We start from the raw sequence: 12,812 nt of genomic DNA, 5'->3' as shown, positions 1-12,812 counted from the left end.
CCACGCACACATTCGTTCAGCAGTTTTCACTCACCGCCTGGTACATGCTGGGCTCCGTACTTACAAATGTCATCTCAGTGAGGCCTTCCTTTCCTAATCACTAAAACCGCTCACACTGCCTCACTTTTCCTCCATTGCACTTACCATTAATATGCAGATCAACTGGCATAGCAGGTTCGTCTTCCCTACTAAAAGGTAAAGCCCACGACAATGGGGATTTTTCTTTAATTTCTTTAACCCAGCGGCTGCAACTGGCAGCAACACAGCACTCACTCAAATATTTTTAGGATGGATAAATGGGAGTAGTACTCATACAGATTCCAGTCATCACAAACTAAATGAAGTGAAACATAAAAAGCCTGAGGCAACGTTTCCACTGAAACAGGATCACACTTCAAAATACCTTTGACAACTGTTATAAAATGGGACTTCCACAGTTCTGAAAGTAAAGGCAGAGGGAAAGAGCATACTTGCATTTGCGTTTGGGGCTCTACTTACTAGTTTTTGGACCCTTGGATGCTTTCCAAGCCTGTTTCCCTATTTCCAAAATGATTATAATAGCACCCAAGGTAAGGGCTGTTTTGAGGAATAAATGAGACAGACTGCATATAGCACTTAGCACAGTGCCAGTACATTCCACAATGTTCAACAAATGATAGTTTATTTTATTACTAGCAGGCCCTTAGTGTAATAGAGGAAGAGCAACAGTTTCTAAAAGCAGAGATCTAATTTCTGATTCCACCTGTCTTACCTGAGGGCCTTGCACAAATCACTGAATCTCTCCTAAACTTACTTCCCACATCCATAAACCAGGCAGTTGAGTATAACTCAACTTTTTTTCCAAATGAAAAAAAAAAAAATACTTAAGATGTTAACACTGAATCATCCAAAGAAACCACACAAGGAAAACTAATATTGGGTTCCTACTCACTGTCCTCAAGTTTACAGACATACAAAGTGACAGACATCTGACAACAGGCATAGTAACTCAGAAAACACGGACATGTCTCATTTCAAGTATGAATAGAAAGTTGATATTTAACAAATGTGAATTAATCATTAATATGAAACACAGAATATTGTTTTTAAAAAGAATTGTTTATTTACTGAACCTGGGGCAGATTAGATACACAACCAATTTTAAATGTACATCTTTTAATTCAATTTTGAAGTGTTTTCACACACACCCAAAAAAAAAAAAAATTTGGCATTGCAACAGTTGTCTTAAGGTAAAATACAGTCACCTTAAACTGTTGCAAGCATTTTCACCCAAAGTTGAAAAATTGTTTATCCTGAACATGAAAACCTGTAACAAATTTAAATTAATTATATAAAACTCGTTACTTGTAGCTTTCCCCTTGCAAAGATCCAAAAAAAATGTACAAGTAACTAATATACATCAGTCACAACATAATCCTGGATCACCCCCACACCACAACCAGATGCTCCTTTAATGTTAAACCCATCATCAGAGACCAAGAGAAAGTCGTTTCATTTTATACAAAACAAAATTCACATGTGCCAAAAAAGACCCAAGAAAAACAAAAACAAAATCCTAGTACTGACAGTGATGTCCAGTACCCTAATTAAACAGTGGCCAAAATGCCACTGATCAAAAATATAATAGTGGCTGTATATCATTGCAATGAAATCCAAGAGGCTTTAACCCTTTGGCATCAGTAATCCAGATTTTTCCAATTGTATGAATGCACACTTCCTACACATGCCAAGAGCAGAGAAAGTGGATGTGCCAGCATAGAAAGGAAAGAGCTACCATTGGCTGAAACACCCAGAGAACTGGCTTTAGTAGAGACTGCTTGCAAGGTGAGGCAGAAACCAAAAAATGGCTATTAGCTGCTTGTGTCATTAATTTAATTGGAGGTGACTGAGTCCTAAGGTTCAAAACACAAATTTAGAAGGGGAAATGTGGTTGGGTTAAGTCTTATCTTTAAAGCAAAAACAAGATAGACAAGTATAAAAGTACCAACCTGGTAACACTCCAGTCAGAGTTCTGCCAGTAGGCTGGGTAGAAAATATCAAGATTCAGACAGTTGTTTCTCATAAGGACTCAACAAAAAGAATCTTTAGTGACTTGAACTGCAGGATAAGAGATCCAAAGAACGCAGTCATTTAAGTGAAGTACTATCCATGAAGTACTTTTCTGAGCTGCACTTCATCATGAAAACAAAAGGAAAGAAGATATAATCGGAACTATATGCCTGTATTTCATTTACAGTGTTGGACAGATCTGTATAATGGATGCAGAATTCAAATAAGAAATTACGCCAATCAAATGTCAAATTTTCACTCTAACTTTCCTAAAAAGGTGTTTTCCCCCAATATCTATTAATCACAAAGAAACATAAGCTGTGAATGTACAGTTTCAAAAATAAAAATGTAGAAACTAATGACATTATTATCACCAAGATGTTTGGTAAACAGTGAATTATGATTTTGAGATCATCAGGAAAAGGCTTTTTAAACAACCCTCCGGACTTCAAAAAATCTCTTCAGGTAGTAGATCTGTCCCAATGTCATGGCAACTAGAACAAGAGCTTCAAAGAAGGACCAAAGGACCACTCTGCTGTTTGTGTTGTCGTTGACTGTGAGGACAGACAAACAAACAAAATTTAACCAAAAAAAAAAACAAAACAAAACAAAACAAAAAAAAGCATAAGCATCATAAATCATCCTAGTCTTTAGGAAAGTAATATTTTGCACACCAAAGTACTCTAAATACTTTTGTCTTGTTCAGAAGCAACTCAACAAACTTAGAAGCAGAAAATTTTAGCTTTAAATGGGACCTTAAAGATTCATGGAGTATGATCGGGACACCTGGGTGGCTCAGTCGGTTAAGCATCTGCCTTCAGCTCAGGTCATGATCCCGGGGTCCTGGGATCAAGTCCCGCATCAGGCTCCTTGCTCAGCAGGGAGCCTGCTTCTCCCTCTGCCTGCTGCTCCCTCTGCTTGTGCTCTCTCTCTGATAAATAAATAAAATCTTAAAAAAAAAAAAAAAAAAAGATTCATGGAGTATGATCAAGGCTGCTCTGCTTGTGTATGGGGAGCAGAGAGGAAAAGTGACTTGCCCGACTGCCCAAGTGACTTCAACCTCTAGGGTTAAAACCCAATACAACCTTCTTTCTCCCTCACATTAAAATATTCCTACATTAGGGGCGCCTGGGTGGCTCAGTCGTTAGGTGTCTGCCTTCGGCTCGGGTTGTGATCCCAGGGTCCTGGGATCGAGCCACGCATCGGGCTCCCTGATCAGCAGGAAGCCTGCTTCTCCCTCTCCCACTCCCCCTTGCTTGTGTTCCCTCTCTCGCTGTGTCTCTCTCTGTCAAATAAATTAAAAAAAAAATCTTAAAATATTCCTACATTATAATCTTTTTTTGCTGAATCAGAAAATTGACTTAAAAAAATGGAGAGATTATTTCAAGATCATACAGTTATCCAAAGCACTACCTACCTAGTCAAAATGTGTCAATCTAAGTGGCTTTTTCCTTAAACATTTATTCAACAAATATTGAGCACCTACTATGTATTTGGCAGCTGTTCTACATGGAAGAGGTTTCTCAGTTTCATGGACCAATACTGGCAGTTACTACCAAACTGGAACCAGTCTCATGATCTATCCCACTCTTAAGCTAAGGATCTGATTCTTAAAGCAACAGCCATGACCACTCTATCCATGTCACATTCTTTCAAATTTCTTTTTTTTTTTTTTTAGATTTTATTTATCTGACAGAGAGAGACACAGCCAAAGAGGGAACACAAGCAGGGAGAGTGGGAGAGGGAGAAGCAGGCTCCTGGCTGAGCAGGGAGCATGATGAGGGGCTCAATCCCAGGACCCCGGGATCATGACCTGAGCCGAAGGCAGACGCTTAACAACTGAGCCACCCAGGTGCCCCAACATTCTTTCAAATTTCTGATCAAATTCTACAGCCTTAACTTTTTAAAATTACTAGGTAGTTTCTGATTTTTCTACCAATGGCCAATATTAAAAACAATTACAACCAGCAATATAGTAACAATATTAATCAGCTGAATAAGTGAGTGCCATATTTTTAGATATATGTATATCATTTGTAGAACAGTAACTAGATTATAATAGCTACTGGATTAATAATCACTCAAAAAGAAGTGAAAAGCAATTAACATGTTCCCAAAAAGGTAACTTGCAGTTACCAAAAAATGTGACTTTTTTCCCCAGAGTAAGAAGAGACACATGGCCAAGAATATTAATTAGAACCCTAAAAATCACAAAGCTTAAAAAATTTAAAAAATCATTGGGCGCCTGGGTGGCTCAGTTGGTTGAGCGACTGCCTTCGGCTCAGGTCATGATCCTGGAGTCCCGGGATCGAGTCCCGCATCGGGCTCCCTGCTCAGCGGGGAGTCTGCTTCTCCCTCTGACCCTCCCCCCCGCTCATGTGTTCTCTCTCTCTCTCTCAAATAAATAAATAAAATCTTTAAAAAAAAAAAAATTTTTTAAAAATCACCAAAGCTAAAATTTTTCGTACTAAGTCCATGGCATGAAGTTTACTTCTGCTGAAAACTTGGTAACCAGTATCCAGCATAACTGTGAAGGACTAGCATTTTAAGATTTGTGTCTGAAAAGGGAATGACTGAGTAAACACTTCAAAATTATTGAGCAATCATGTAAAAAGAAGTATTTATCTCTCCCTTCACTTTACCTGGAAAAGTGTGTATATAAGACACTGTCCTCATACTATTCACACATTAGCCATATCTAGAAGTAACACAGTATAACCACAACACTGGAGTAAAGGAAGAAAAAATGTCTCATTATGTTCACCTCTATGGATTAAGTGCTGTAGGAAGATGTACAAAAAACAAACATTGTGAGAACTATTTGATTTGCAAAAACAAACAGGATGCCTAAAATTCTATTTGTCTGTGAAACAAATACAGGAGCATCTCCACTCAAATTAAGTGCAAAAGAGTAAGGCTGGATGCCCCCAAAGACCGGAAGACAGGTGTTCCTCTGACTGCTGTGCTCCCAAGAACCTCCTATACCTTTAAAGCCATCTGGTCTGAACTGGTTAAAAATGAAAAGCAGTGTAAGCTCTTGGCCCTCAAGACTCTGCTCAGTGCCCTTCTCATCTCAGAATGGGCTGGGCCAGTGGAGAGCAAGGTAATCAACAGAGGGGTCTTGGCCAGGTGAGGGGGGAAGGTGGTGATCCGAGAGGGTAAAGAGATTACCAGTGGAGGCCAAGAGGAGAAGGCATCATAGTGGAAGAGGCAACAGTGCACGTATACAAGCCTTGGTCTACCTCATGCCCACTGCACCCCTAAACAGTGAGAACAGGGGCTCTCACTTCTCTAATCTGTTGTGTTCACTCATTACTCTCCCACAAAAGGCAAGGTGTGTGCTCTAGGTCCTAAAGGCTTATTTCCATCCATGGCAAGAGACGTAAGAGGGGGGCGCCTGGGTGGCTCAGTTGGTTAAGCGACTGCCTTCAGCTCAGGTCATGATCCTGGAGTCCCTGGATCGAGTCCCGCATCGGGCTCCCTGCTCCGCAGGGAGTCTGCTTCTCCCTCTGACCCTCCCCCCCTCATGTGCTCTCTCTCATTCTCTCTCTCAAATAAATAAATAAAATCTTTAAAAAAAAAAAAAAAAGAGACGTAAGAGGGTAGGGAGAACACAAACCACATCTTGAAGAGGTTCAGCCTGTGCCTCTCTCTCTGGAGTCACTCTTCTCTCTGCTTTCTAGCCCAACCTCGGAACAAAGACTCCTGACTTCAACCACTTTGCATTCGCAGATGAGCTTGCTCCCGTGAGATCTAGCCCCAAGAACTATTTGGAGGATGAAAAACACTGAACCACAGGTGTGGACCTGGATCTAAAATATGATATCTGCTCTGTGTCAATATGGTACCTCTTAATTTTACATGCAAAAGCATAATACTAGCCATATCATGGGCTAGACAGGCTTTTGCAACCTAACATGGGATTCCAGTCACTGTTTCCTCAGATAAATACATTCCCCGTTCCCAGTTTACAAACTCAGGAACCCAAGCTGAGCTTCACCTGGTGACTGCTTAGATTCATGTTGTAGTGCTCTCTATTTTAACTAACCTAAACCTAAACCTGAGCTAAATCTCAGCATATAATATTAATACATTGGCACAGAAATGTCAACTTTATGATTAAAAACCAACCACTTTGTATTTGTCCTTTCCGCTTTGGGAAAACTATTAGTTTATTCCGTAGCTGACCATAGATTTTTTTTAAAAAAACTCTTAAAAGCTCATGCTAAATCTTAACAGCATTTTTCAGTTTAGATGAATGGTCCCAATGAAAAACTAGACTAGTACAAAGCTCTACAAACAGGTACTCAAAAAATATCTCTGCAGAGGTGCTTTTTCAAGTTAATGCTTTAGTATAATAATGTTTGTAAAATACCCAAATGAGGAAAATTCAAGCAAGCTGTTGGGTAATACACCTTCAGGATTTCATGGCCACCAGACACTGTTGCAAAGTTACAGCATTAACTTACTCGCTCTGTGTATTCTCTCCCGAACTTCCATGTACTCCTGTTCATGCTTTACAGCTGTCATCGCCACTGCTAGCTCATTAATCATTTCTTCTAGCTTGTTCTGGTGAGCTACAGAAAAATGTTAAGAACAGATTAGCATGTATTTGGCAATCTCCTTTTGAAAAAATACATATAAAGCAGTATTCCTCAAAATATTCTCAGAGAAGACATATAAAAGAAGCTGTTTAGAAATGGCTCAGACATCATGTTGGACTACTGATGACAATTTAATTCTCAAAGAATTTTTTTAACGTCCATTCCCAGAACAGAAAGCTCTTTCAGGGTGGAAAACATACTATACAACGCTTACTAACTAAAGGAAAACAATTAATCCTAAGAAATTTCCTCTAATGAATTGCTGCTAAGTTCACTGTATTGACTAGAGAAGAAAAAAAGACTGAGGAGGGAAAAAAAAGAGAACACAAAATATAAAACAAACAAAATTCCTAACAATAATCCTATAAATAACAATATTTAACTAAAATCAAAACCTATGCTTTAAAATCATGTAACTCTAATGTTAATTTAAGAGCAGCCTCAAAACAGACTTTTAATCTCAATGAAGCTGAGCAGACAAAAACCCAAGACATTCTTGAAAAAATCCACACCAAAATTCAAACATTCTTCTGTGGAAATCAAAGCAGTAATTTCACTACAGTGGGGAATGGCAGGCATTATAAGTGAGAAGACAAGCTCTCAGTTGCACAAGGTTTAAAATCAGGTATTCTTTTTAGCCAAAAATGAAGACAAGGTGAACTAACAGTTCTGAAGAGTAAGTGTATGCTTCTAGACAGTGCTATGTTATGACAATGAACACACAGTTAGGAAAAAATTATCTACCACAAGGGAAGATTCCCATTAGAGCGCCCCTACCCATGTTAAGTTAGTTAGGCTAGAATCTCAAATCTTTTTTTTTTTTTTTTTGCATTTATTTGAGAGAGAGAGAGAGCACAAGAGGGGGTAGGGTCAGAGGAAGAAGCAGACTCCCTGCCGAGCAAGGAGCCCGATGCGGGACTCGATTCCGGGACTCCGGGATCATGACCTGAGCTGAAGGCAGTCTTTTAACCAACTGAGCCACCCAGGCACCCTAGAATCTCAAATCATCCCTCACTGGCTTCATTCGGGAAACCCTGAGCATGACATGAAACCTTAGGAGCAGGGTCTCTCAGGAATGGCATTGTTGACATTTTCTTTCTTTTTTTTTTAAAGATTTTATTTATTTGACAGAGAGAGACACAGCGAGAGAGGGGAACACAAGCAGGGGGAGTGGGAGAGGGAGAAGCAGGCTTCCCGCCGAGCAGGGAGCCCGATGCGGGGCTCAATCCCAGGACCCTGGAATCATGACCTGAGCCGAAGGCAGACGCTTAACGACTGAGCCACCCAGGCGCCCCCATTGTTGACATTTTCAACCAGATAATTCTGCGTTGTCGGGGGTTGTCCAGTACATTTTAGGATCTTCCATCCAGCCATGAGAACCAAAAATGTCTCCTGATAGGGGCGCCTGGATGGATTAAGTAGAGCATGCGACTCTTGATCTCAGGGTCGTGAGTTCAAGCCCCACAATGGACGTGGAGCCTACTTAAAAAAAAGTCTCCAGATATTGTCAAATGTCCTCTTGGGGGCAAACACTATCCTCACTTGAGGACCACTGCTTTAGAATACAGTTTGATTTCAGAGCTTCCATTCACTGACTTTAGCAAACAAAAGCAAGAATTTTAAATATTAAAGGTTTAAGAATAGGGTGCCTGGGTGGCTCAGTCGTTAAGCGTCTGCCTTCGGCTCAGGTCATGATCCCAGGGTCCTGGCATCATCCCAGGGTCCTGGCATCGAGTCCTGCATCGGGCTCCCCACTCAGCGGGGAGCCTGCTTCTCCCTCTGCCTCTGCCTGCCGCTCTGCCTACTTGTGCTCTCTCTGTCAAATACATAAAATCTTAAAAAAAAAAAAAAAGGTTCAGGAATAATTCAAGAGTCACATTCATCAGCCAACGTTTTCTAACTATTTAGAAAGGACTAATTTCCAGAAAATGAACAAGCACAAACCCCTTCAAAACTCCGAATTCTCCTTGAGTTAGCCAAGTCCTACACTGTAAATGGCCCCGAAAAACAAGCACAGGAATTCCTAAGTAGTAGGATTCTCTAAATTCTAGATTTCAAACTTAACAAATACTTCTTTATGACGTAAGTACTCTACTAACTGCTTAATATCTAGGACAAATATTATCACGTTAATACTAAGAAATGCATTGAACTGCTAGTTTCCACAAATCCTGACGTACGCTGTACAACCCCTCCCACCCCCACAATGCCCCAATCCAAATGTGCTGGTTCTTGGTAAGCAATTTATCCAGAAGACTGGGTTCAGGGTTTACTGCTGGTCAGCGGAGAAATAAAAGTTAACTGAACTACAACATATGGCTGAAAGAGCTTTTGTCACCATCTCTGGAGACAGCTTCTACAACTGCATTTCACATCCAACCAAGTTTCAAGTTACAAAACTTCAATAATGGTTAAAAAACAAGCCACCAAAATACTTCTTACAAGGTGAACAGCATCATTTGCCATTAGCTACGTTTAAGACTTTTACTCCTCCAGTTACAGTTGAATCCTTCCACCCTCAGCATTCATTTAAAAGAAACAAAGTATGATGTTACTACGAAGATGTCAATCACTGTATTTCCACTGCCATTCATTTAAAATGACTTAACCTATACCTCTCATCAACCAAATAAAAACAATCACTCTAAAACTCTAATTAGTTGTAGGGGTCTGTTTTTAATTAAGAGAAAAAAACACTCTCATGCTAACAAACTGAGGTTAGAAAGAAGGAAAGCAGAAATTAGCAGCAAAGAAAAATATGCAAGACAGGATGCTGTCAAAAAGCAATCCACCTACCATCCCAGGTATCTCCACCACCTAAAGAAAAGCGTAAGATATAAACACACAAAAATAAAGTTTAACTCAACCACCCATGTATAAATGAGCAAACAATGATGTATATACCAGGATTAGCAAATCAACACAACAAACAACCTAAAACACACGTAACCTACATTCTTACAAAAGCACAGACTGACTACAAAAAGTTGCCAGAAGAGGCAACTATAAAGAACTAAAACAAATATAAACTTCCAGAAACTTACCTTTGCTAATTAGGAATCCTGGAGAAATAAAATGTATCACAGAAGTTTTTGGTTTTAAAGACAGTGAATCAAGGTACCAGAAGAAATCAAAATAAACACTCTATTCAGATAAATAACAATGTACCCAATATTAATTCTTGAAACAGGATGTAAATCTTCCGAATGTTCATCTCACCTTCTGTTTCCATGTCTTGTCCTTTGGGAGCCTCCCCAATATCAATGGTGAACATCACTATCTTTGGAGTCATGGTAGACATCCTGTTGCTGAAACAAAACTTGTATGTTCCATCCATGTGCGCAGCAAATGTGTATTTCCCACTGGACTCTCGGTCTCCTTTATAAATTCCTTTATTATCAGGCCCTGTAATCTGGAGGCAGGAAAGAAATGCACATCACAAAAGATTTAAAATCATACTCTTCGTAGGTGCTGTCTACTGGCAATAAGATATTCGCGAAGAAAATGTAATTTTCACTTAATGACAGTAACCTCTTTGGGCTGCAGTTCTCCCACTTATGAAACAAGGCTGGACTAGATGGCTCTCCAGAACATCCTCCAATCCAGACTACATGTTTCATTTATCCAACTTAAGCATGAACCCCTCAGAAACAGAAATGGTACCTTACACATTGTCTCCAAATGGCCTTCTAACACCAAAACACATGCAAACTATTAATATCAAAACATGGAAAAAAATCTTCAAAGCTAAGGAATTTGAGCAAGCTACACTTTCAGGTTTTCTTAATTGATTGCTGCAAACCAGTGAAGGAATCTGCTTTATCTGAGATACCAGAAGGCTTGAGAAAAAAAGACCAGACTGGAAACTAAGAGACCCATGTTCTCATCCATCTGCTAAAAATCAACTGTTAGGCCTTGGTTAACTAACTTAGTTCTTATAAAGCCTGTCACCTGCAAAACTTGGGAGACTGGAATAGTTTATCTCTAAAGTCTTAACTAATTTTACCAGTCACTCCTTCCATTATCCCCTTATCTTTGGACTTTACTTGTACTGTGTAACTGGTGCCCAACTCTGCTGTTCATTGTCAAATGGAAAATTCTTGAACCCAATTAATCATGTTAACAGTGAATTTAAGTATTAATTACATCTGGTTTCCTAAAAAAATAATTAAAAATAAAAGCGAAATCATTTGGTTTAAAAAAAGACAGAGCAGGAAATTTAGGGACTGCTAGTTTCTTAAAATAAATTCCTGTTTTCTCCAGATACTTTATCTGCAATCATTACCCCTAAATTGAATGACCCAACTCCACCTTTTCCCTAGTCAGAGATCGCTCAAGGAGGTATCTGGAGGTTTGCATAAAAATAGGTTAAACGCTCAGCCTTTTTCTATGAAAAATAAAGAAAAGCACAACGCAAATATCTGCCTGGCCTTTCGCTTTACTTTTTCTAAAGTTTCCACGTCATGCCCCAACATTAATCCGTAACACGACGAAGTGCAGCTGCAGACCCAGTGGAGACCTGCCGTCGGCTAACCTCAACATTTAAGTGCCTTCTGCGCCCCGAGCTGACACGCGGCGCCTGGCCGACAAAGCCCGCCGACAGGTTCCACGGGGTGCCCGCCGTTCAAGCTAAGAACCCAACGCGACGAAGCAAGGCTCTGTATCCGCACGGGATCCTGAGGCATGGAACCCGGGCGAGCCGCGGGTGAAAGAGCCGTTAGGGGGTCCCGCGGACGTGGGCCAGACGGCGGCCCGGGCCCCTCCCAGCACTCGGACAGCGGCCTCCACGCCCCGCGCCCCCGCAGGCCCCGCGCGGGCCCCAGCGCCGCCAACCCCCGAACGGCCCCGCGACCCCGCCTGGGCCCCGGGCAGCGTGCCCGCACCTCCACGTCGATGTCCAGGAAGCCGCCCTCGGCCACCTCAAAGATGAGGCCCATCTTGGTGCCCGAGGTGACCCGCTCGAAGAAGCACTCCTCGGCGTGCGCGTCGATGCTGACGAAGTAGCCCGAGGCCGTGGCCAGAAGAGCAGCCAGGAGCACCAACAGCTCAGCGAGCGTCACCATGGTGGGGCTGGGGCCGAAGCCAGGACCGGGACCGCGGCCTCCAGAGCCGCCGCCGCCGCCGCCACCGCTGCCTCCTCAGCCGCCGCTGCCTCAGCTCCGCCTCTTCCGGCTGCGCCACCCGAGGGGGCTGATGCGGGCGCCGTGGATTGGCGGGCGCCGGCAGCTGCCACGTAACGGACGCACGGCGGCCGCCGAGGGACACGGCGGCTCCGCCCAACCCGAGCCTAGACGGTGGCTCTGAAGGGCCAAACGTCATTGTCCCCACCTCCCTCCTCTTTCCTGCGCAACCTAAATTTCACGTGGACCACAGGAGAAAGCGACGGTATCAAGAAACCTCCTGCGCCCAGTGCAACTCCCTAAGACTGTCCAAAGAGATGGTGAAGGTTTAGAGGCAGTAAGAAGTAAAAGGAGAGGGGCGCCTGGGTGGCTCAGTTAGGTGTGGGACTCTTGATTTCCGCTCAGGTCACGATCTTAGGGTCGAGACCGAGACCCGGGTGGGGCTCCGCGCTAAGCAGGGAGTCTGCTTGAGATTTTCTTTCTCTCTCTCCCTCCCCCCAGCTCGTTGGCCCGCTCAGTCGTTAAGCATCTGCTTTCGGCTCAGGTCCTGATCCCAGTGTCCTGGGATCGAGCCCCGCGTCCTGGGATCGAGCCCCGCGTCGGGCTCCTTGCTCCTCCCTCTGCCTGCCGCTCCCCCTGCTTGTGTTCCCTCTCTCGCTGTCTCTCTCTGTCAAATAAATAAATAAAATCTTAAAAAAAAAAAAAAAAAGATGTAAAAGGAGACGGGGCTCACCCCAAGGGCTTTGAGATTTTCTGTTGGCCTCCCCTTGACACCAGAAACTCGCTAACAAGCTCCAAACCGGTCTCCAATTACCCAGTTTTCCACCGGTTTGATACAATTCAGATGCCTGGTAACCCTCCAGAAGACCTCGGGATCATTACCATCTAATTGTTTTGTTGTTGTTTTTTAAGATTTTTTTTTTTTAAGTTTATTTGAGAGAGAGAGCCCAAGGGGGCTGAGGGGGAGAGGGAGAGAGAGAAACAGACTCACTGCTGAGCAGGGAACCTGACGGGGGGGGGGGGGGGGGGGGGGGGGGGG

General features: G+C 42.5%; 2 protein-coding genes across 3 annotated transcripts in view; one reads left to right on the top strand and one right to left on the bottom strand.

The window, feature by feature from the left end:
- Positions 1-1,079: 1,079 nt before the first annotated feature.
- TMED2 (transmembrane p24 trafficking protein 2) lies at positions 1,080-11,805 on the bottom strand. 2 transcript variants are annotated; one of them, XM_044920877.1, is made up of 5 exons: positions 11,537-11,805; positions 9,873-10,065; positions 9,450-9,470; positions 6,519-6,626; positions 1,080-2,603 (listed from the first exon to the last, which is right to left on the bottom strand). In XM_044920877.1, exons 1-5 carry the CDS (start codon positions 11,714-11,716, stop codon positions 2,479-2,481), a joined length of 627 nt encoding a protein of 208 aa, XP_044776812.1. In that variant the 5' UTR covers positions 11,717-11,805; the 3' UTR covers positions 1,080-2,478. The 2 variants fall into 2 exon arrangements, with proteins under 2 accessions (XP_044776812.1, XP_021554172.1); XM_021698497.1 differs by lacking the exon at positions 9,450-9,470.
- RILPL1 (Rab interacting lysosomal protein like 1) overlaps positions 11,715-12,812 on the top strand; it is a 64,465-nt gene continuing 63,367 nt past the window's right edge. Inside the window, exon 1 of the mRNA XM_044921041.1 lies at positions 11,715-11,886. Coding sequence (XP_044776976.1) covers positions 11,715-11,886 — 172 coding nt within the window. The remainder of the gene's footprint in view (positions 11,887-12,812) is intronic.

Source organism: Neomonachus schauinslandi, chromosome 14 (genome assembly GCF_002201575.2).
Source record: "Neomonachus schauinslandi chromosome 14, ASM220157v2, whole genome shotgun sequence".
NCBI classification, from domain to species: domain Eukaryota; kingdom Metazoa; phylum Chordata; class Mammalia; order Carnivora; family Phocidae; genus Neomonachus; species Neomonachus schauinslandi.
The sequence above is the reverse complement of the archived record's forward strand: the minus strand, read 5'-3'. Positions and strand labels throughout refer to the sequence as shown.

Bases quoted from the DNA above. Each gene is read 5' to 3' on its own strand.
- TMED2 (XM_044920877.1), bottom strand. From the start codon at position 11,716: ATGGTGACGCTCGCTGAGCTGTTGGTGCTCCTGGCTGCTCTTCTGGCC. The intron at 10,066-11,536 runs GTGCGGGCACGC...TCCTGCCTCCAG, and splicing joins TCCTGGACATCGACGTGGAG to ATTACAGGGCCTGATAATAA. The intron at 9,471-9,872 runs GTGAGATGAACA...GCTTTTCTTTAG, and splicing joins ACAAGACATGGAAACAGAAG to GTGGTGGAGATACCTGGGAT.